The 19,937-nt window shown below is 38.9% G+C and overlaps 2 protein-coding genes across 9 annotated transcripts in view; one reads left to right on the top strand and one right to left on the bottom strand.

Annotated features, from left to right (window-relative positions):
- DRC9 (dynein regulatory complex subunit 9) overlaps positions 1-19,937 on the top strand; it is a 56,952-nt gene that overhangs the window by 2,724 nt on the left and 34,291 nt on the right. For 2 of the 6 annotated variants that reach the window (XM_082700110.1, XM_082700105.1), the window contains exons 1-3: positions 4,503-4,696; positions 14,069-14,137; positions 15,207-15,474. In XM_082700110.1, the coding sequence (XP_082556236.1) occupies positions 14,130-14,137; positions 15,207-15,474 (276 nt within the window). In that variant the 5' untranslated portion in view covers positions 4,503-4,696; positions 14,069-14,129. Of the gene's footprint in view, positions 1-4,502; positions 4,697-4,738; positions 4,898-5,924; positions 5,950-14,068; positions 14,138-15,206; positions 15,475-19,937 lie in introns of those variants that run through there. The other 4 variants (XM_082700106.1, XM_082700109.1, XM_082700107.1 and 1 more) reach the window with 4 other exon arrangements.
- RPL35A (ribosomal protein L35a) lies at positions 812-4,494 on the bottom strand. Of its 3 annotated transcripts, none has more exons than XM_082700730.1 (5): positions 4,198-4,494; positions 3,420-3,467; positions 2,845-2,997; positions 1,524-1,668; positions 812-878 (listed from the first exon to the last, which is right to left on the bottom strand). In XM_082700730.1, the coding sequence occupies exons 2-5, from the start codon at positions 3,428-3,430 to the stop codon at positions 855-857; spliced, it is 333 nt and encodes a 110-aa protein (XP_082556856.1). In that variant the 5' UTR covers positions 3,431-3,467; positions 4,198-4,494; the 3' UTR covers positions 812-854. The 3 variants fall into 3 exon arrangements, with proteins under 3 accessions (XP_082556856.1, XP_082556857.1, XP_082556858.1); XM_082700731.1 differs by having other exon boundaries at positions 4,153-4,243; XM_082700732.1 differs by having other exon boundaries at positions 4,162-4,240.

Below are 19,937 nucleotides of genomic sequence, written 5' to 3'. Positions count from 1 at the left end.
TAAAGTGTCTCAATCCTATACCCTACTACATTAAAACATGGAACCAATCTACACTATCTAGGCAACCTCCCCCTACCCCAACTCACTACAACTTTTTCTTGAGGCATGTATTATTTTGCTATTTTCAACTTACAGATTATTAGCAGTCAAGTGTTTTATACTGGCCTGCTTTGTCCAGTAACACACCCCAAGAATAATCTCATCCTTGCCTATCTAAACAAGCTGCCAAATACCATCAATACAATCCTCATTTTAAGTTCTCACAAGTTTCTTAACCAATCTATACTGAACAAGTGCATACATGCAAGTAATTAAGGAGGTTGTCAAGATAATCATAAGTTTCTTTCACTGACTCTCAGTCTAAAGAAGGCAATCACATGTAATAAACCACAGTACAGCGTTCAAAGAAACTTAAGTTATAGATCCATTTTGATGTGGGAACCTGGGAAAGTGTTATGTATTTGTATTGGCTAATATTTCTGGCTTCTGTCCTTCCTGGAATACATGGTCTCCACCTGACCAAAAGCTTTTCAGAGAACATGTGCTCCATCGCTTTAAAAACTTCCAACATACTCCTTCCCACTGCCTCCAATCAAAGCTTGTTTCCCTCCCCCATCACGTGATGCTTTGTATTAAGACACTCTAACCTCCCTACCCTCATTAAAACCCTCCTACTATCTAAATTATTGTAACTGTCATTACATATAGCTCCCTGGCTTCCTTGTACTATGAAAATGCTGGATAGTCGTCGCCATTTAAATATAGCAACTTGTATTTAGGAAAAAGAAAATGGTAAGCCATTTAACAAAAATACAAGAGAACAAATCTACACCTTTATTTACTTTTCATTAAATTTAAATCCTTGAGGGGTACAGCATCTAGGAAGAAAAAAAAACACAGTGTAATTAGATGCATGTTCCACAACAAATCTGAAAATGTCAGTGCGTACAATATGGATCTGCTCCCACTGTCATATTACTCATCTCTAAAAAGGGATCCAATGACTACTTATATCCTAGCAGGGAGAGAACTAAGTTCTTATAGTATCTACATGAACACACTTTAAGAACCAGTACAGGGAACACTGAAAATCCATTTAATTTTGCTTCATATGAGTATCAGTTTTCTTATATAAAATACAGCTATTAACACCTTTTCTAACAAAACTGTCACAATGGAGATGGGAATATCATGAATTATGCCAGGAGGTGAATTTTTTCCAATAACCACTTCTGTGTTCAATAAATCTTTCTCAGAAAATTGTTCCTTAAATACTATCCTCTCCACCCCAAGCTTTAGCAAAATCTGCAATCTAGATACAATCCATTTGAACACTTTGCCTTCACTTTCCCCCTAATGCCAGGAAATCTGGTGTTTCATAATACATCTACACAGTAGTGGACGATTCTGAAGCACAACTCATGGGGTGATTTTAAAAATCACAATAGTCTTTAGAGGTCAGAGTCCAGACCTCTGAGCTTAGTCTGACCCCAGAGTGTCATATTGCTAATAATTTTACTTACCACACGGATTCTGTGGCCAATGGCTTTAGCAGGAAGGTTGCTTCGGAATTTGGCACGAACCATGCCGCTGTTTCCATGAGCACGAGTTACTTTTCCCCAGATTACTCTGGTTTTGTTTGGTTTGCCACCAGGAGTCACTGTGTTGCTGGTTTTAAAAGGGGATACAAGAGGTATGAGAACATAGCAACAAGCGTAGGGTGATACAAATTCAAGGTGACCAGTGGTCACCAACTCAACAACTGTAATTAACCACTAAGTCACCTGAGAAATTAAAAAGTCTGGGACATCATTCATTCAACAAGTATTTGAGTACCTACTGTATGCCAGACACTTTAATAATGTATTTTTTGTTAAGTCTGTAAAACACAAAATTGCAATTTACAAAAAAAATCCCTTTCAGATAACCAAATAGTTAAGTAAAACATACTAATGTCAGAAGCTAATAGATGCAATATTTTTTAAAAAAATTATGGAAAAGCATAAGGTATCATGGAATGAATCCTAGATGGGCTAAGAGTAGAAATAGAGAGCCCTGAATGCCTTAAATGTCTTAAAGCCTCCTTAAAGACCTTTGTTTTTACTAAAGATGGGGGGGAAATTGGTTATCTGAGAAATGGACAGGTGATTTGAGTTATAATTTTTATTTTTTTTAGAAGACTTTATGTATTTATTTATTTGACAGAGATGACAAGCAGGCAGAGAGAGAGGAGGAAGCAGGCTCCCCACTGAGCAGAGAGACAGATGGATCCCAGAACTCTGGGACCATGACCTGAGGGGAAGGCAGAGGCTTTAACTCACTGAGCCACCAGGTGCCCCCTGAATTATAATTTTAAAGGTCTTGTTGGAGGAGGAATGGGTAACAAAGATAAAAGCCATGTCCAGAGATTTTAACTGGTTCCGTGAGTTTGAGAATCAACGATCCAGATACATTTTTTAAGCATGTATACAACATAATTTCAAGAGAGCAACAAAATGAGTTAAAGTACATGAAAAACTGCTCTATTAAGAAGAGACTTGAAGGAGTTGGTGGCTTCCTTTAAACAATTAATAGCTGTCATCTTTCTAAAAACATTAAGATACCTAAAATCATTTAATAATGTACTTTTTGTTAAGTCTGTAAAACACAAAATTGCAATCAACACTGCCCACCCAAATTAACATCCTTCCATAACCTTCCACGAAGCTTCTTAAAGATCCAAAGTAGAAAACACAACAGTATCAATTACTTTACCAGTATCTTTTGACTATTATTCTTTGAATAGGAAAATGAGACACATCTTAACTAAAAATTTAAAAGCCATTATTAGTACTATAAACTTACTTCTTTGCTTTGTACACGTAAGCACATCTCTTGCCTAGATAGAATTCCGTTTCATCTCGAGCATATACACCTTCGATTTTAAGAAGAGCTGTGTGCTCCCTCTGGTTGCGGAGACCCCGCTTATAGCCAGCAAAAATGGCCTTGGACCACAGCCTAAGACAAAATAGACGGTAACCGTTAAGTTGTTAAAGGATCGTTTCCCTTCACTGGTAAAGATGTGACTTGCAATGAGCTCTACTCAAAGGTTATCTGCAGCAAACATCTAAGTTTTTCCCACCAGCCTTTTTTTTTTTTTTTTTTTTCAATTTTTATTTATTTATTTGAGAGAGAATGAGTGAGAGAGAGCGTGAGAGAGAAGATCAGAGAGAGAAGCCGACTCCCCAAAGAGCTGGCAGCCCGATGCGGGACTTGATCCTGGAAGTCTGGGATCATGACCGGGGCTGAAGGCAGTCGCTCAACCAACTGAGCCACCCAGGCGCCCTCCCACCAGCTTTAAGCTCACATTTATGTTCATGCTTGACAGACAAACAAACAAAAAACAACAAATACAATGCAATTATATTTAAAACCCGTACCTTCCAGACATTATTCGGCGTTTTAGAGGAGTCCTGTTCCCAGCAGGCCTTAAAACAAAAAGAACCAGTTTAAAATGTTTCAACGCACGTTTCTCACGGGGTCCTCTCTACGTTTCTTAAATTTGTTAGGCACATTCCTTTTTGCTCGGCATTCCACTTTAAGAGCACGGGGAGACCTTATTATCCCGTGACATCTACATGAAACACAGTCGGGCAACACTTCCCAACCTCAGAGAAAAGCCTGACACCAGCTAACTCCAAAACGAAAGCTACAACGAAACTGTCAGGATTCCACAGGAAGACTAGTAGCTCCTGGAAACCCCAGAAGGAAGTCCTGAGAAAATCCATAGCAGGACCAGCAGGAAAAAAATGAAGAGGGAGGAATCCGAGAAGCGCGCAGAAAGTACGACTGAAGCACTGAGTGGGAAAGGAAATGCTGAGGAAACGGAGACCAGATCTGGAGTGGGAACACAAGAAAAAGAACTCATCGTAAAGGAGCCACTGCTTCCAAAGGGGTACTACATACAGGCAACATGTGTCTATGAGTCCGCCAAGGCCCAGGAAGCAACACCGATTACGGGAGCTCCCGTTCTCCGGGCGTGCGGGGACCAGCAGAATCAGTCCCCCATCTCCTCAATCCTGTCCTTCCTGTTGCTGGAATCCATAAAAATCACTCGCCGACACGGCCTCCGAACCGCACCACTGCCCCGCCGAGGCATATTGCTGAGCTCACCTCACTTACTTGCGCCCAAAGTTCAGCAACAAGAATTCCACTCACCTCCACAAGCCCCAAGATGGCGGAAAAAGAAAGGCGAAGTCCCCCCGCGTGGCCTTGTGGGATAAACACCTCTAAGCCCCGCCCCAAGTTTAGGCATCTTCCGCAATCGCCAGAAAGGGGGGGTGGGGTGGGGAAGGAGCCTCGGATGTCTTTTTCGACTGAAACAAACCATATTCAGAAGCATTCTAACAGTTCTTTCTCCAAGTTCTTTCGTCCTTTTGATCTGTAACGCGTATTATTTTGAAACAGAGGGAGGCAATATGGTAGCCAGCTAGAGGCTGAGCGTTGCCCGGGAAACACCAGAGCTTGGTTTCTTAGGTGGAAAAAAACTGAAGCCGGACTGGAGGATATCTCCCCGACTCGGGTATCCCAGATTTGATTCGCCGGCATGGGGGTATCTTCCTCTGCTACTACAGAGGAGTAGGTGAACCGAGACTCCGATCCTAGCGTGGAAGAGAAAGGCCAGGAGCACGAAGGCAGGAGGAGTTCTTCCTTTAAGGTTTTCCCGCTTACTCCTTTCCTCCTGCTCCTTTATCTCTTTCAAGAAGTGACCTAAGTTCTTACCTGCATCCTTCGTTTTTACTCCAGAGTAAATAGGACTGCCCTGAAAAGCCTTTAATGCTTTTTAAAGATAACTCATTCCTCTGCCAGACAAACTCGCGGGGCGCCCAGCACCGAGCCTACAAGAAATGGGTCTTCGGTAAATACTTGCAGACGAGATGGATTAGTGGATATCAGATTTACGTTGCCTAATTATTGCACATTTATTTGGGTTTCTCTATGGTCTCGTTCATTTATTCAGCAATTTATTGATGAATTACCATGTACCAAGCTTTGTTCTTGGCTCGGAGGACACTGCTATAAACGAAAAACCACAGAAGTCTCTGCCCTCATAGAGCTTCCTTACATCCTAGTAAGGGGAGCAAGACAATAAGCAAGCAAATTATATGGCACATTAGAAGGTGACGTGAGGAAAATTTTCTCTATGGAGAAAAAAAAATTAAGCAGGGAGGGAGGCCACTATTAAAAAAAAAAAAAAAAAAAAAAGGCTTTTACTCCGAGATGAGAAACCATTCGGAGGTTCTGTGTGGAGGAGTGACTCCATTCGACTTCCATTTTAACAGGGTCACTCTGTTGAGACTGAAGGGAGCAAGAACACCAGCAGGGAGATCAATTAGGAGACTATTGTAATGAACCTGATAGATGATGGCATGTAGACAGAGTGGATAAATACTGGAATTCCGAATATATTTTCAGTGTAATCCTGACATGGTTCGCTGATGGATAAGAAATGGGAGAGAGGAATAAAGGATGGCTCCAAATTTTATGAGATATCTATAAATCATATTTGAAGTCCTTTCTTAAATACATCAGGATGGAATGTTCATACCTTATAACCCACTCTGTCTATCCAGTATTCTCTGTCCCAGAAATACACTAAAAATCCTGCTATTAAATGTACTAGAAATCCAAATGTAAGTAGTCCTGGGAGGAATAATGCATTAAATGTGAGTTTTATTTCTTTGTTCTTTCATTCACTCTATAAATACTTCTTGAGCACAGTGCCTGAAACAATGTAACAGTGAGCGTCTCCATCATCCTCCTGCTTTCCTGACACTTAACAGTTTAATAGGGGAAAATATCAAATAGGAGTGCAATGAGTGTTTGAAGAGTGGAGTCCTGATCCAGCCTGTTGAGTTAAGTAAAGTGTCACTTACAGAAGTGTCATTTAGGGCATTTTTCAAACTGCAGGTAAGGGCCAGTAGTAGATTGTGATTATAATACTTCATGGTATTATAGGCAAAATATGATAGAATCTAAATTATCAGAGTATCATACATATTAAGGGTAAATTGTTATGTGAAACTTGTTTCGGTTATTTAATGTATATATATTTATATATATATATATGCATATGCACACTATATTAAAAAAAAACTATGTAGATAGGCCATTGCATCAGTCACTGTTGCTCTGGATGAAAACAGTGATAGAGTTCAGAATTTCTTTTTTTTTTTTTTTAAGATTTTACTTATTATTTGACAGAGAGAGATACAGTGAGATAGGGAACACAAGCAGGGGGAGTGGGAGAGGAAGAACCAGTCTTCCTGTTGAGCAGAGAGCCCAATGCGGGGCTCAATCCTAGAACACTGGGATCATGACCTGAGCCAAAGGCAGACACTTAACGACTGAGCCACCCAGGTGCCCTGAGTTCAGAATTTCATAAAGGGTTTGCTTACAAAAATGTAGGCAGGAGTGAAACTATAAGGGATGACATAGTGTCCAGGGAAATGGAGCAGAAATAGTTACCCAAGCCCCCAAGAAAGAGCAATGTGGAGAGGATTGCCTGCCAGTTGCCATGGCCTTTGATAGAAACATAGCCAACCCATGGTGATCTGGCAGGGAGGGAGCTGAGAGGATAAACACCTGGTCTCACTCTTCTACACTTACCAAGTCTCCTGTTGATGCGTTCCATTTGGGTCAGTCTTTCAGGGCATAAGAAATGGTGGAGACTGTTCACCACGACCAAGTGGGATTTATTCCAGGGCTGCAAGGTTGGTTCAACATCCGCAAATCAGTCAATGTGATACAACACATCAATAAAAGAAAGAACAAGAACCATATGATACTCTCAATAGATGCTGAAAAAGCATTTGACAAAGTACAGCATCCCTTCCTGATCAAAACTCTTCAAAGTGTAGGGATAGAAGGCACATACCTCAATATCATCAAAGCCATCTATGAAAAACCCACCGCAAATATCATTCTCAATGGAGAAAAACTGAAAGCTTTTCCGCTAAGGTCAGGAACACGGCGGGGATGTCCATTATCACCACTGCTATTCAACATAGTACTAGAGGTCCTAGCCTCAGCTATCAGACAACAAAAGGAAATTAAAGGCATCCAAATCGGCAAAGAAGAAGTCAAATTATCACTCTTCGCAGATGATATGATACTATATGTGGAAAACCCAAAAGACTCCACTCCAAAACTGCTAGAACTTATACAGGAATTCAGTAAAGTGTCAGGATATAAAATCAATGCACAGAAATCAGTTGCATTTCTCTACACCAACAGCAAGACAGAAGAAAGAGATATTAAGGAGTCAATCCCATTTACAATTGCATCCAAAACCATAAGATACCTAGGAATAAACCTAACTAAAGAGACACAGAATCTATACTCAGAAAACTATAAAGTACTCATGAAAGAAATTGAGGAAGACACAAAGAAATGGAAAAATGTTCCATGCTCCTGGATTGGAAGAATAAATATTGTGAAAATGTCTATGCTACCTAAAGCAATCTACACATTTAATGCAATTCCTATCAAAGTACCATCCATCTTTTTCAAAGAAATGGAACAAATAATGCTAAAATTTATATGGAACCAGAAAAGACCTTGAATAGCCAAAGGGATATTGAAAAAGAAAGCCAACGTTGGTGGCATCACAATTCCGGATTTCAAGCTCTATTACAAAGCTGTCATCATCAAGACAGCATGGTACTGGCACAAAAACAGACACATAGATCAATGGAACAGAATAGAGAGCCCAGAAATAGACCCTCAAATCTATGGTCAACTAATCTTCGACAAAGCAGGAAAGAATGTCCAATGGAAAAAAGACAGCCTCTTCAATAAATGGTGCTGGGAAAATTGGACAGCCACATGCAGAAAAATGAAATTGGACCATTTCCTTACACCACACACAAAAATAGACTCAAAATGGATGAAGGACCTCAATGTGCGAAAGGAATCCCTCAAAATCCTTGAGGAGAACACGGGCAGCAACCTCTTCGACCTCTGCTGCAGCAACATCTTCCTAGGAACAACGCAAAAGGCAAGGGAAGCAAGGGAAAAAATGAACTATTGGGATTTCATCAAGATCAAAAGCTTTTGCACAGCAAAGGAAACAGTCAACAAAACCAAAAGACAACTGACAGAATGGGAGAAGATATTTGCAAACGACATATCAGATAAAGGACTAGTGTCCAGAATCTATAAAGACCTTAGCAAATTCAACACCCAAAGAACAAATAATCCAATCAAGAAATGGGCAGAGGACATGAACAGACATTTCTGCAAAGAAGACATCCAGATGGCCAACAGACACATGAAAAAGTGCTCCATATCACTCGGCATCAGGGAAATACAAATCAAAACCACAATGAGATATCACCTCACACCAGTCAGAATGGCTAAAATCAACAAGTCAGGAAATGACAGATGCTGGCGAGGATGCGGAGAAAGGGGAACCCTCCTACACTGTTGGTGGGAATGCAAGCTGGTGCAGCCACTCTGGAAAACAGCATGGAGGTCCCTCAACATGTTGAAAATAGAACTGCCCTATGACCCAGCAATTGCACTATTGGGTATTTACCCTAAAGATACAAATGTAGTGATCCAAAGGGGCACATGCACCCGAATGTTTATAGCAGCAATGTCCACAATAGCCAAACTATGGAAAGAACCTAGATGTCCATCAACAGATGAATGGATCAAGAAGATGTGGTATATATACACGATGGAATACTATGCAGCCATCAAAAGAAATGAAATCTTGCCATTTGCGACAACATGGATGGAACTAGAGCGTATCATGCTTAGCGAAATAAGTCAAGCAGAGAAAGACAACTATCATATGATCTCCCTGATATGAGGAAGTGGTGATGCAACATGGGGGCTTAAGTGGGTAGGAGAAGAATCAATGAAACAAGATGGGATTGGGAGGGAGACAAACCATAAGTGACTCTTAATCTCACAAAACAAACTGAGGGTTGCTGGGGGGAGGGGGTTTGGGAGAAGGGGGTGGGATTATGGACATTGGGGAGGGTATGTGCTTTGGTGAGTGCTGTGAAGTGTGTAAACCTGGTGATTCACAGACCTGTACCCCTGGGGATAAAAATATATGTTTATAAAAAATAAAAAATTTAAAAAAAAAATGGTGGAGACTGGATTTGGAGCAAATGACAGATGCCTAGCCAGATGCCACTGATTTAGGTTGGTACCTGATGGATCAGTGGGACCTTACAAGTTGAAGAATGAAGGGAAGAATGGCTCAAATAGAAGAAATAGCATGTGCAAAGACCCTGAGTTAGAAGGGGTCATGATTCCATAGAAGAACTGAAAGAAGCCCCTTAAGCCTGGAGCCAGGAGAACAAGAAAAGGGCAGTGCCAAGTGGGTATCTGAAGAGGAATAGAGCAGGCCAGATCATACAGGCCTTATGGGCCAAGTTTTGAATTTTAGCTTTTGTCCTAAGGCCATGAGAAACCACAGAAAGGTTCTAAGGAAAGACATGATTAGATTTTCAACTTTAAAAAATTGATTTTCTATTTTTTATTTTAAAAATAAAACAAGATGAAATCAGAGAGGGAGACAAACCATAAGAGACTCTTAATCACAGCAAACAAACTTGAGGGTTGCTGGAATGTAGGCAGGTGGAGGGATAGGATGACCCGGTAATGGACTTTGGGGAGGGCGTGTGATGTAATAAGCACTGGGTTTTATATAAGACTGATGAATCACTGACCTCTACCTGAGAAACCAGTAATATAAGTTAATTGAATTTAAATTTTTACAATGGGGGGGAAAAACAGTTTGGACCTGGATTTAAGAGAAACGAAAACCATTAGAAGTGTAATTTCAGTTTAAATGTGCCAACTATTTAAATAGACTAAAATGAAACATTTGGAAATTTGATTACATATTTTTCCCTTTGAAGTAATAGTTTTTTGTGTGTGGTTTTTGTTTTTGTTTTTTTTAAATACTGATTTTTAGAAGAGGATATCAAGGTAATTGCATATTTGGGAAATGACAGTTTTTCTGAGAATCATGAGAAGTCTAACAGCCCATTACAAAGTTAGAGCTGGAATACTCTAGATTAAATAATAAGCTGTCTCTTGTAGGTATTGATACACCAGCCATCTCCTTAGAAAACAAAGAAATGTTATTATTCCACCTTATGGACCATAAGAAACTTGCTGTGAAATGCTATTTGCTAGGCCTTCCTGTTGATTTTCATAGGTAACTCTTGCTTCCTTATTATAACTTATCTCCAGTTCCTTTACATCATCACTTGTAGTTCCATCTACAAAATTAAAAATAATATATAATCATTCTTTAAAAAGAAAAAAAGATCACTTCTAACTTGGAGGCTATTAGAGTTGTTCAAGTAAGTAACAGCATCAGTTCCAGCATGGCATTGGGGAACATGGAAATAGAAGATAAAGCCACAGGACTTTGTGATGGTTTGGATTAAGAAATGCTGGTGTCACAAAAAGATGGAAGATGCTCTTGGATCGGAAGAATAAACATTGTTAAAATGTCTATACTGCCTAGAGCAATCTATACTTTTAATGCTATTCCGATCAAAATTCCACCGGTATTCTTAAAGAGCTGGAGCAAATAATCCTAAAATTTGTATGGAATCAGAAGAGACCCCGAATTGCTAAGGAAATGTTGAAAAACAAAAATAAAACTGGGGCCATCACATTACCTGATTTCAAGCTTTACTACAAAGCTGTGATCACCAAGACAGCATGGTACTGGCATAAAAACAGACACATAGGGAACCTGGGTGGCTCAGTGGGTTAAACCGCTGCCTTCAGCTCAGGTCATGATCTCAGGGTCCTGGGATCGAGTCCCGCATCGGGCTCTCTGCTCAGCGGGGAGCCTGCTTCCCTCTCTCTCTCTCTCTGCCTGCCTCTCTGCCTACTTGTGATCTCTCTCTGTCGAATAAATAAATAAAATCTTAAAAAAAAAAAAAAACAGACACATAGACCAGTGGAACAGAGTAGAGAGCCCAGATATGGACCCTCAACTCTATGGTCAAATAATCTTCGACAAAACAGGAAAAAATATACAGTGGAAAAAAGACAGTCTCTTTAATAAGTGGTGCTGGGAAAACTGGGCAGCTATATGTAGAAGAATGAAACTCGAACATTCTCTTACACCGTACACAAAGATAAACTCAAAATGGATAAAAGACCTCAATGTGAGACAGGAATCCATCAGAATCCTAGAGGAGAACATAGGCAGCAATCTCTTCGATATCAGCCACAGCAACTTCTTTCAAGATATGTCTCCAAAGGCAAAGGAAACAAAAGCGAAGATGAACTTTTCGGACTTCATCAAAATCAAAAGCTTCTGCACAGCAAAGGAAACAGTCAAGAAAACAAAGAGGCAACCCACAGAATGGGAGAAGATATTTGCAAATGACAGTACAGACAAAAGGTTGATATCCAGGATCTATAATGAACTCCTCAAACTCAACACACACAAAACAGACAATCATATCAAAAAATGGGCAGAAGATATGGACAGACACTTCTCCGATCAAGACATACAAATGGCTATCAGACACATGAAAAAATGTTCATCATCACTAACCATCAGGGAGATTCAAATTAAAATTACATTGAGATATCACCTTACACCAGTTAGAATGGCCAATGGATTATTTGCTCCAGCTCTTTGAAGAATACCGGTGGAATTTTGATCGGAATAGCATTAAAAGTATAGATTGCTCTAGGCAGTATAGACATTTTAACAATGTTTATTCTTCCGATCCAAGAATGGCAAGACAGGAAACAACATGTGTTGGAGAGGATGTGGAGAAAGGGGAACCCTCTTACACTGTTGGTGGGAATGCAAGTTGGTGCAGCCTCTTTGGAGAACAGTGTGGAGATTCCTCAAGAAATTAAAAATAGGGGCGCCTGGGTGGCTCAGTGGTTAAGCCGCTGCCTTCCGCTCAGGTCATGATCTCAGGGTCCTGGGATCGAGTCCCGCATCGGGCTCTCTACTCAGCAGGGAGCCTGCTTCCTCCTCTCTCTCTCTCTGCCTGCCTCTCTGCTTACTTGTGATTTCTCTCTGTCAAATAAATAAATAAAATCTTTAAAAAAAAAGAAATTAAAAATAGAACTTCCCTATGACCCTGCCATTGCACTCCTGGGTATTTACCCCAAAGATACAGATGTAGTGAAAAGAAGGGCCATCTGTACCCCAATGTTTATAGCAGCAATGGCCATGGTCGGCAAACTGTGGAAAGAACCAAAATGCCCTTCAACGGATGAATGGATAAGGAAGATGTAGTCCATATACACTATGGAGTATTATGCCTCCATCAGAAAGGACGAATACCCAACTTTTGTAGCAACATGGACGGGACTGGAAGAGATTATGCTGAGTGAAATAAGTCAAGCAGAGAGTCAATTATATGGTTTCACTTATTTGTGGAGCATAACAAAAAGCATGGAGGACATGGGGAGTTAGAGAGAAGGGGGTTGGGGTAAATTGGAAGGGAAGGTGAATCATGAGAGACTATGGACTCTGAAAAACAATCTGAGGGGTTTGAAGTGGTGGGGGAGTGAGACGTCGGGGTACCAGGTGGTGGGTATTATAAGTGGCACGGATTGCATGGAGCACTGGGTTTGGTGAAAAAATAATGATACTGTTATGCTGAAAATAAATAAAAGGAAAAAAAAAAGAAATGCTGGTGTCAGATGAAGGAAGAATGGGGGTGCCTGGGTGGCTTAATCAGTTGAGCCTCTGCATCTTGGCTCAGGTCATGATCCCAGGGTCCTGGGATGGAACCCTGAGCTCAACTCCCTGCTCATCTAGGAGTCTGCTCCTCACTCTCCCCATGACTCTCCCCCTGCTACTTCTCTCTCACAAATAAAGAAATAAAACCTTAAAAAAAAACAATAAGAAAAGATGAAGGAGGAATGATTCTTAGATTTCTATCATTGAGGAACGAAAAGGCATAACAGTGTGAGCACAATGGATGCCGCATCAGCAAGCCCTATCTTACCTGCATGAAGCACATTTATCTATGCCCCAGGCCTAAAAAAAAGGAAAAATAGAGAAACAACGAGACATCAAAAGGGCAAAATGTTCTTTACACAATGATACTTCCTCTTAAGACCACCCTTGTACCAGAAAATTAGGCTAGTTTGGAGTATCTTTTTTTCAATTTACATAAAGATTCTGTTTTATATGTTTTCATTTTTACATATGATACTTCTCTTGTATTAGATATATTTGTATCCTCCTTCTTAGAGTCACTTTGTTGTGGACAAAATCATACTGGAAATTTACCATTATTCATTTAGCATAGAACAAAATTCTCCATAGGGTGTTCTTCTTGTAAAGCTTGTTTAAGCAGAACAGATTTTGGCTTATGGAGGGGTAATGTCTTGATAGTAGTCTTAGTAAACTGATTTTAAGGAGAAATACAGCTTTTCTAAATAAAATCTCAAGTGTTCTTCTAAGTCCAGATACAATAAACTTTGTTATCTGGCAGGTCAGTGAGATGGAATGATCAAATCAAATATTTTAATAATCAGAATAACAGAAAAGTAAATCTATTACATAGATATTGCCAGTTAAAAAATCAGAATATAATAAAGTATGAAAACCATGTTGTATATTAATTTACCATAAGAAGAGATTCAAGGGGTGTCTGGGTGGCTCAGTAGGTTAAAGCCTCTGCCTTTGGCTCAGGTCATGGTCCCAGGGTCATTGGGCTCTCTGCTTAGCGGGGAGCCTGCTTCCTCCTCTCTCTCTGCCTGCCTCTCTGCCTACTTGTGATCTCTGTCAAATAAATAAATAAAATCTTTAAAAAAAAAGAAATTAAAAAATTGCATTTATCAATAGTTGCTTTTGTCAGTATTTAAGCTGACTACTTAATAGTTCTGCATCACATGATGTCAGGGGTTCTTCCATCTCTGGGGCTGCTCTAATAAGCAAAGAGAAGAGATCAGCTGTAGCTCTTATAATTCTTTAATTTTCTCTTATTAAAAGGTATAGGAGTAATTTAATTGTCATTCAACACTCCCTTAAACTAATCTCAATGTTTTCTTCTCATTTTAGGTGACTGGGTTTTTTGTGAGATTGTAAATGTACCACGGAAGTTACAATTAATTTGAGAAGAATGGAAGAGTATGTTCAAAATTCCAATTTATTTTGTTACCTATTTATTTATTAACTATTTATTTAAATTATGCCTTATCTTGAATTTATTTATCTATTGCTATGAACAAATTACCCCAAAGCTTAGTAACTTAAAATATCAACATTTATTATTTCACATAGTTTCTGTAGGTCAAGAATTTGGAAACAGCTTTGCTGGATAGTTCTAGCTTTTCAATCATAAGACTGAAGTTGGCCAGGGCTGCAATCATCTGAAAATTTGATGGGCTGGAAGATCCATGTCCAACATGGTTCATTTACAGAGCTGGGGAGTTGATGCTGGCTGTGGGCAAGAGGCCTTAGATCTACACCCTCACAAACTTCTCCAAAGACCTGCTTAAGTGTCCCCATGGCAAGGCAGCCAACTACTTACAGACTGAGAGATAGGAGAGAGAGAGTAAGGGAGAAGCTGCAATGTCTTTTATCACCTAACCTTAGAACCCAGAGTATCCTCCTGGTTACATAGGTTAGGTGGTCCTATTAGTGTGGGGGAGACTACAAAAGGGTATGGATACAAGAAGGTGAGAATCCTATGGACCCATTTTGGAGACTGGCTACTACATACTGTTTTTGTTTTTAATGTATTTATTTTTTTAAGTAAACTCTGTGCCCGATGTAGGGTTCGAACTCATAATCCCAAGATCAAGAGTCACATGCTACATTGACGGAGCCAGCCAGGCACTCCTGCCAAATTCTGCTCTTCATTAATCATGAGCCACTTATGATTAGCATTTAAAGATGTTGTTAAAAAAAAAAAAGTTGATTTGGCTCAAATTCAAATTGGTTAACCCATAGTATGGGTTACATAGAGTTATTAAACAGCTAGTGGCTTGCCTTTGGTTGGTCAGGATGTCAAAGGGAGATATTTAGCAGAACCACATGTAAACTCCTACTTTCATTCTTTTTCTTGGTTATATGACAATATGGATGTCACAGAGGCCAACCTATATGCTGCCTATGCATTTGAGTTGAAGCAACTTTTAAACATTTGGTGACTGATTTACTTTTTTCTTTCTTTCCTTTTTTTTTTTTTTTAAAGAGGCCAACTAGAAGGCTCAAATCTTCCAGCAAAAGTCTGGCATTCTGAGGTGACAGTGTCAGTAATAGGCGAGCCACCCAGTGCTGTAGAAGAAGAAAAAGAAATAGCTGAAGAAACAGACAGAGAAGTCATCCCGGAAATCATAGAGCCACTCTCCATTCTAGATGTGCTGAGGATCTCTGCAGTTCTGGAAGATACCACAGACCAGCTCTCTATTCTAAACTATATCATGCCAGTTCAGTATGAAGGAAGACAAAGCATCAGCATGGTATATACACTCACCATTATATAACTTTTGCTTTCTTGCCTTTTTATTTCTCTATCACTTAGAGTACTTATGCTATCAAATTTAACATGGGACATAGCACCTTTATCTCAAATAAAAAGGACTGTAATAATTACCTGAGATATGTACTCTGAACTGATGGAGTAAAATAACTATAGCTCAAGATACATTGCCAGTCAGAATATACTTTTCTTCCAGTATGTTGGCATTATTCAAAAAGGCCTATAATAAATCAATATAAATATAGTACATGTACTGAGAGTAGCTAGTTTACTGAATTGCCCCACCTGTCTTATATTTCTTAGCTGCTGAAAGCTAACTGAACCCTCTGGGGAAGAAATTCAGCTAGACCTTCTCAATGTTTCTTTATTCTTTTTTTTTTTTTTTAAGATTTTATTTATTTATTTGACAGAGATCACAAGTAGGCAGAGAGGCAGGCAGAGAGAGAAGGGAATCAGGCTCCCCGCTGAGCAGAGAGCCCAATGTGGGGCTCGATCCCAGGACCCTGAGATCATGACCTGAGCTAAAGGCAGAGGCTTAACCCACTGAGCCACCCAGGTGCCCCATGTTTCCTTATTCCAAAAAGACTGTGGTACTGTTGAATATGTTACAACCTGTTTTTGTGAATAGCCAGCTGGGTCATTATGTCAGCCTTTCCATTTTCGGTGATGTTATGGACTCCTCCTCAAAATGCTATTTGAGTTATCAAAAAACTCAGCTTGGTAGTGAGCAAAATCTTTATAAATTTTTAACTCTTTTAAATTTTCTTTAAAGATTTGTGTATGTGTATTTATTTGAGAGAGAGAGTGCATATGAGCCATGGGAGGGGTAAAAGAAGAGGGAGAGAGAATCCTCAAGCAGATTCCCTGCTGAGCGCAGAGCCCTACACAGGCTTGATCCCAGGACCCTGAGATCATGACCTGAGCCAAAACCAAGAGTCCGTCCCTCAACTGATTGAACCACCCAGGCACCCCAAGCTCTTGTAAATTTTTAAAACTTAGGTTATAGATATAAAATGAAAAGAACTTATTATCTTTTTTTTTTTTTTTTGAGAGAGAGAGAGTGTGAGAGCAAGCAGGGGACAGAGGGGCAGGAGAGGGAGAGGGAGAATCCCAAGCAGGCTTCATTCCCAGCACAGAGCTGGACGTGGGGCTTGATCTCACAACGTTGAAATCATATAACCAAGCTGAAATCAAGAATCGTATGCTTAACCGACTGAGCCACTCAGGCACCCCAGAAAAGAACTTATAAGTACAAATACCCATTTATTACATTCAGCAAAATTACATTATATACTTTGTACAGCATACATTGTTTTTGATTCTCTAACAAATGAAAGTTGCTATATAAACAACAGAGTAAATTGCTTCCCACATCTAACAGAAAAGAAGTTTATATTTATTGTAACTAGATAAATTTCCCTTTCATTGCTCCTTACCACTTTTAAATTGTTGTTGTTATATGTATAGTCTGGGTGTGAAGCTTTGCTTTTTTAATTTTTTGTAAAGCTTTTATTAAAGTTTAAAAATTAAAATTTTAAAAGGACACTAGATTTTGAGTCAGGTTGTCTTTGCAGTTTAGTTGTATACTATGTGCAATTCATTTCACTTTCTGGATTTTCATGTTCTTATTTGTAAAATGTGATGGAGCTTTTTGTGTTTTTTTTTTTTTAAGATTTTATTTTTAAGTAACCTCCATACCCAACATGGGACTTGAACTCACAACCCCAAGATCTAGAGTCGCATGCTCCACTGACTGTGCAAATCAGGGGTTCCTAAAGTATAATGGAATTTTAACTAAATGATCCATATCATCCCTTCCAGTGCTAACATCCTATGAGTTTTTGGGTAGTTTTAAAATGACATTAATGGGTATATCAAGAATTTTGTAACAAATTAATTTTTTTAATCAATTTATGAAAGGTAAAGAGATTGGAAACCCAAGAACTAAGGCTTTCAGTGCATTTAAAACAAGAGTCTAATTCATACATTAATCTAGTAAACAAACAGTAAAGAAGAGTCTAGTGTTTCCTTCTATTTATTGTCTCCCTCAGTAGGAATCAAAAATAAAAAGATAGTTAACAAGATAAAGTTACTTATCAATGATAGTTACTGAATCAGGCTAAAAAAGGGTAATTTGCCTTCAGAGAAACTCAGGAGAGGATGGAAAACCCAAATTTATAAACAATTCTGCAATGATCACCACTTCAGTAAATTAAAGAACAAAAATTTTGCACTGTTTTATTCTGGTTTATGATAGTGATCTTAACCCACAAAATTTTCCACCTTAACAGAGGCCCTGCTTATGATTTCATAGTAGTGTATATAATAAAGACTTACATTCTTACCTTTTTTTTTTAAAGATTTTATTTATTTTATATAGAGAGATCACAAGTAGACAGAGAGGTAGGCAGAGAGAGAGAGAGAGAGAGAGAGAGAGAGAGAGAGAGAGAGAGAAGCAGGCTCCCCGCTGAGCAAAGAGCCCAATTTGGGACTTGATCCCAGGACCCTGAGATCATGACCTGAGCCGAAGGCAGTGGCTTAACCCACTGAGCCACCCAGGCACCTTCCCCCTTTTTTAATTTTTTTTACCCCCCATCCACTCTTATCTTGATTAATAGAAGCCTAACAGCCCTTTCCTCAATGTAATTTAGTTCCACAACCTTTTAAAATTGTGAGCCTTTTAAAATAACTTTTTGTTTTTTACTTCATAATACTAGTTCTAACTTACAAATTTTACAATGCCATTGCTCTGTAAGTACATAGGATATATATTTTAAGTCCTTAGTAGGTATGTGGATGTTTTCTTTCTCCAAAGGCTTCATTCATATTGTTTAGCCTTAGAACAACCTTGGGATGAAAGGTTAGTTAGCTTTATGCCTCCTTTATAACTATTTTTATAGCTAAGGACATCTCCAAATAGATTTTCAATGGTAAATCATGGATTTGATGTAATGATGAAAAAAAAAAAAATACTAATATACCAGATTCTACCAGAAGTGGGAGTAATTTGACCAAAATTTGAGAAGAGCTCCCATGAGATACTGTTTCTCTTACCTTTTCCCTTAGGGTCTAATACCCTACCCTGTGCATAGTATATACTATACAAAAATATTTTTAGTGAGTGGACTAAAACATTTAGCTAGTTCTTTAAGTTCTCTCTTTAAAAAATTCATACTTATTTGTAGTAATCAGTAAATCAGGCTGCCTGACATAGTTGTCTCCTTTTCCAGATGCCCAAGTATAAAGGTAGAGGAAAAATAGAGAAATAGAAACAGCTTCCAAGGCCTTACACTTTTCCTTTCCTATCTAAGTAAAATCTGAAATAATAACTATCCTTAAGGTTTTCTTATGTCCAGGTAAATGTCAGCTTAACTGTTGAAATTCTACTTTTCTGTACTCTTTGTAGCCAGTCAAATTAATTTTAATTTAAAAGAGTACTTTAAAATATAATTCTTGGGGTGCTTGGGTGGCTCAGTGGGTTAAAGCCTCTGCCTTCGGCTCAAGTCATGATCCCAGGTTCCTGGGATCAAGCCCCACATCAGGCTTTCTGCTCAGCAGGGAGCCTGCTTCCTCCTCTCTCTCTGCCTGCCTCTCTGCCTACTTGTGATCTCTGTCAAATAAATGAATAAAATCTTTAAAAATAAAAATAAAAATAAAAATAATTCTTAATTAAGGCAGCATTTTGTTTTGTTCTTGCCTACAGATGTTTTCCCCTGATCTGAATCTTTGCTTATTGTTGATGTAAAGAAAAATGCAGTTGAGTCTGTTTATTAACCTTTCATGGATTGTTTTTTTTAACATTTCTGGGCTAGTTGAAGTTTAGCTAAGGAAGATTGAGGCTTTATCAATATGCAGATAAACCTTCCTTCTGTGCATCGGGTCAGCACAAGAATTTAATTAATCATAACAAGTGCAGAACTGACATAATTCTGTGTGCTTTTCTAAATGCTTTATGTATATTTATTTAATCCTCATAATAACTATGAGGGCAGGTATTCGTATCGCTGTTTTTTACCAATGGGAAAATGGAGGCATAGTGATATTAAATAGTTGTCTAAATCAATCTGGCTTAGTAAGAAATAAAGGCAGGATTCAAACAAGGAAGTTTGGTTTCAGAGTCTATAGGCATAATCACTATGTTATATGGCTTCTCAATACCTAAAGCTTTTAGCAACAGATTAAATAGGAATCATCAATTAAAAGACATGTGCTGTTCCTCAGGTTGATGTCTACCCCTTAATGTTCAAGTTTGGTTCTGCAATGAATTATTTTAGCCTTTTCCCACATGACCTTTGAAAACTATAGTGCACCACTAATGTTACCAGTTTATGCTCTTTGGTATGATATTCTTTTCGTTCTTTCTATTTCATATTCATGTGTTCAATGAACACTCGAGTTTTCTATACCCTAGGCATTGTTCTAGGCAATGAGACTATAAAGATG

This window comes from Mustela nivalis (assembly GCF_964662115.1).
Source record: "Mustela nivalis genome assembly, chromosome: 1".
NCBI classification, from domain to species: Eukaryota; Metazoa; Chordata; class Mammalia; order Carnivora; family Mustelidae; genus Mustela; species Mustela nivalis.
This window is presented reverse-complemented; position numbering and strand designations above follow the sequence as displayed.